General features: G+C 44.3%; 1 protein-coding gene across 1 annotated transcript; it reads right to left on the reverse strand.

Moving 5' to 3' along the window:
• Positions 1-3,066: 3,066 nt before the first annotated feature.
• On the reverse strand, positions 3,067-3,788 carry LOC123386971 (ubiquitin-conjugating enzyme E2 L3). The gene has a single exon (XM_045069427.1). The coding sequence runs from the start codon at positions 3,774-3,776 to the stop codon at positions 3,312-3,314; it is 465 nt and encodes a 154-aa protein (XP_044925362.1). The 5' UTR covers positions 3,777-3,788; the 3' UTR covers positions 3,067-3,311.
• Positions 3,789-4,475: the final 687 nt, after the last annotated feature.

The following is a 4,475-nucleotide window of genomic DNA, read 5'->3' on the forward strand; positions in this document are numbered from 1 at the left end:
CCAATTCGAAGGGGTACATGCAACCCCTATGTTTATAACAGCATTATTTACAATAGCCAGACTAAGGAGGAGACATAAGTGTTTATCAATCGATGAATGGATGAAGAAGAAGTGGTGTATATGTAGTGTGGACTATTTGTCAGCCATAAAAAAGGATGAAATCTTGCCATTTGCCATGATATGAATGGATCTAGAGAGTACCATACTAAGTGAAATAAGCCAGTGAGAGAAAAATGAACACCATGTGATTTCATTTATATGTAGAATTTAAAACACAAAACAAATGAACCAAAGGAAAAAAGGGGGACAAACCAAAAAACAGACTCTTAGTTATAGAGAAGAAACTGATGGTTACCATAAGGGAGGTGGGTGAGGGGGATTGATGAACTAAGGGAAGGAGATTAAAAGTACGTTTATCTTAATGGCACTGAGTAATACGGGGAAATGTTGAATCACTGTATTGAACACCTGAAACTAAGATAACACTGTGAACCACAGTGGAATTTTTTTTTAAAGCATTAACATAATAACCATATTTGCAGAACTCTCAGAGGATCTCAACCCCAACCCTTTTCCCCCCAGAAATTTCAAGAAAAAGAGACTTCTATTAGCGACGCAAGAAGAAGATACATAGGCACTACTTTTAATAACCTTTTACAAAGTCCTGGATGTTCTGGTATATTTAAGAAGAAGTAAGCGTTAATGATTTTTAAAAAAGGAGATCCCAGGAAAAGCCTGTTCCTTCATTAAGCTTCATCTAGCTATGTGACTAGAGGCAATTTACTTCCCATACCTCAGTTTACTGATCTGTGTAAGATTTGTGCTGGGTAAATTTTTTAAAGACTTATTTATTTATTTGAGAGATAGAGAGCAGGAGGAGGGGCAGAGGGAGACTCATTCTGAGTCTCTAAGTCTCTCTCTGAGAGACAGTCTTGAGCAGACATGGAATCTGAGGTGGGGCTCGATCTCATGACCCTGAGATCATGACCTGAACCAAAATCAAGAGTAGGACACTTAACCCACTGAGCCATGCAGGTGCCTCAGGGCTGGATAATTTTTGATAAATGTTCAAACTCTAAAATGTTGTGAGTCAATAATGGAATAAAAAATCAAGTTTCTTCTAAGAAGTGTATTACCTTCCTCGGGGCTCCTCTCTCCTCTGAAGACTGCCCCATCACCCCCACCCCTCAAGAGCACAGTAGTTCCCATGCTGTGAACCCCTTTCCTTCTCTCGCATGTCCACCTGGCTCCACCCACATTATCTTCCCAAGCGCTTTAAGGCACCAGTTCATTTCCTTCCTAGAACCTACCACAGCATGTCATTGTGTATTTATAGGTATGTTTACTTTATAGACTGTAGCTCCCACAAGACTGCAAATCCTGCAAGAACAGACAACTCTGTTTGCTTTGTTTCCCAACCCATACCCAGAGTCGTAGCGCAGTGCCTAGAACACAAAAGACACATGGTTAATGCCTGTGGAATGGATGAATCTGCCATTTTCCCTTTTTCGAGAGTGTTATCTTGGATGTCATTGATTAAAGACTTATTAGGGGCTAGATTTTATGCCTGGTGTTTTGCATGCATTCCCCCCACTGACCCCCACTGAAACCCCATGCCGCAGGTGCCATCTATTTCGTTGATGAGGATACTGAAACTCAAAAAGGTCACGGAGTTAGTGCACTCTAGGACCTGGACCTAAACCACATCTGGGTCCCTCAAAGCCTGAGCCCTGCCTGAGTCTCTGCATTTGAAGGACCCAGTGGAGGACAGATGGAAGTCAGTACTCAGAACCCATGGAGCTAATACTCCAAAACCCCAGTGTGTGGGGTGGATTCTGACATGGTAGATAGAAAATCTTCCTCTAACAGTGAAATTCATTCTCATGTCTGTGGAGAGTTTAACAGAGATCCTTTCTTCCACTGTATGAGGGTGTGACTTCAACTTTTTCTCAAAATGCACATTTTTTTTTTTTTTTTTTTTTTTTTTTTAAATTCTAAGGTCAATTTTTATTTCTACAAAAAAAGGCAGTCAAAACAATATAAAACATATGTAAAGGATATTACTGAGTGAGCTTCAAGTGGAGCTTGACTCTGCAAAGGCTGTGAGTCCAGAGGGAGAGGGAAGGCCATCTTGTTCCTGGGCTGGCCGGCTGCTCCGAAGGGGCCAGCAGGGCGTCGGCAACCCCAGCCTGCTGCTGGCTACAGCCGAGTCCCGCCAATTCCAACCCCGCAAAGGGTCAAACTGTGCCGAGGGAGGGTCACATTGGGGCTGTGCTGCGCTGAGGAGCTGGGAGCGCGAGCTCCGTGGCACATTCATATGGAGCTCGGTGACAGGTGAGCGTGAAATTTCACGTGGACATTCTGGCTTCAGCGTTGTCAGCAATGACCAGCACGTCTTCTGCAGTGGCTGCAGGGAGGAGCGTCAACATTTGGCCTCGAGAGCCTCTCTGGCGAGGAATTTCTCACGCAAGTGCACAGCGTCCTCCGGTCGGCAGGCCCTTCCCTGGCGTGGCCACAGACCTGGGTTCCCCCAAGCAGGCCAGGCCAGGCTGAAGTTCAATCACACATACAGACATCAGGGTTTGCCCATTTAATCAATGTTACTGTGGTAACACTGGCCAGATTTTTACATAAGAACTGGGCCTCCCTTTTCATGGCTGGTTTTTTTGTTTTGTTTTGTTTGTTGGGTTTTTTTGGTGGTGAGGGGAAGGTGGTGGGATGGTGAGTGGTGGTTTGCTTGTTTTAAAATTTTTTTAAAAGGATGTTTAAATTGGAGCCAGGAGAATTTGAACCAACTCCCACACAGGGCAGTGCAACATGGGAGAGAAGCCACCACAACGGCCAGGAGCGGTCTCTTCCCCTTTGCAGAGGAGATAGCCCTGGGTCTGGGGGAAGTGAATGGGTGAAAAATAAACCAAATGGAAGAAAGTGGGAGCTGCAGGGGCAGGGGAAGAAAGGGAACTGCAATCTTTTTTTTTTTTCCTTTTTTCTTAACCTTAAGGGCTAAATGTAAATTGAAGGTTCTGGATCAATTTGGACAAGAAAAGAAACACCATTCTTTTAAAGTAGATTGAAGCAGTGATTTTTAAAACAAAGAAAGCAGAACTAGAACATCTTAAATTTTTAATCCTTTCTTTACAGGTTACCTAGACCACTTTTGATTAAGAAAACTGTAGAAAGTTAGTAACTGCCACAAGCAAACGCCAGGCGGCGGCACGTGTCAATTTTCCACAGAGTCCTGCTTTGCGGGGTGTCTGAATGCGCTGTTCAGGGTCTCCGCTCACACTCGCTGGAATCGGTCGCGGCAGAGTTTAGTCCACAGGTCGCTTCTCCCCGTATTTCTTTGTAAACTCTTCAGCGTTCTTACAGAATTTTTTACGGTCCTTAGAGTATTCTTCAGCTAGGTCAGCCCGAAGTGGGTGCTCGGGCTGGGGGTCGTTCACCAGTGCTATGAGGGACTGGATTACTTGGTCGGTTTTGGTTGCTGGCTTCCAGTTTTCAGCACTAATTACTGGCAGACAGACCTGCCCCTTTTCATCGATGTTTGGGTGATAGATCTTTGTTTTAAATGTGATCTTCGGTGGTTTGAATGGGTACTCTGCTGGAAAGTTGATTTCGATTCTGAAGGCCCCCTTATCATATGGAGGGTTGTCAGGAACAATAAGCCCTTGCCAAGTCAATAAATTAGCTTCATCAACCTGGATGTTACGGAAGTTTTTCATTCCACATTTGCGGATTTCTTCAAGCTCCTTCATCAGCCTCCTGCTGGCCGCCATCTTGGATCAAAATGCACATTTTTAATCAGAGTACTTTACGTGGGTTGCCAAGCTCCTGGGAATTAAAAGGACACTTGTGCCTGGGGGACGGCTACAGAAACTGATCCCTGGGTAAGTGCATAATAAAAATTACGTAGAGAGCAACTGAAATTAAACCCAGGGGGAAACCTTTTTGCTCAGTTTCAAATACCTAGAAAATGACTTGGCAGCTACAGAATAAAGAGAAAGAAGAGAAACAGAAGCCAATGCCAATTTACCTAATTTTAGATTGGATTCCTTTTTTTTTTTTTTTTTTTTTTTTCTGAGGGAATCCTTCTGAAAATCTAGAGTTGGCAAAGACTCTGGAGATTCTCATGTCTAAGACCCCCTTCTGCAGAGGGGTCAGGGAGCAAGGTAGTCATGCGAAGGTCAAAGCAAGGTCAAACCAAGTAAGCCATGAGTGGGAAAGGAGAGAAGAGGAGATAGAACTGTGTCCTATAGCCTCTGCCCTCGGGGGCCCTTAAGCCACTGGGAGAAATGTGCTGATGGTGATGGAGATAGGGGTGGGGAGGTGGGAAGCCCTCTGGCAATGTGGCCCTTGCTTTGTTTGGAGGAAAATGAACTTACCAAGAAGATCAGATGTTGAGGAACACAGAGTTATTTATTATTGGTGTTTATCTCCAGTATTGGATTTGGCCAACTGGGGCCCCTTCCTTCATA

The sequence above is a fragment of the Mustela putorius genome, unplaced genomic scaffold (genome assembly GCF_011764305.1).
Source record: "Mustela putorius furo isolate JIRA1106 unplaced genomic scaffold, ASM1176430v1.1 tig00003932_pilon_pilon_pilon:0A:0A, whole genome shotgun sequence".
In the NCBI taxonomy this organism is placed as follows: domain Eukaryota; kingdom Metazoa; phylum Chordata; class Mammalia; order Carnivora; family Mustelidae; genus Mustela; species Mustela putorius.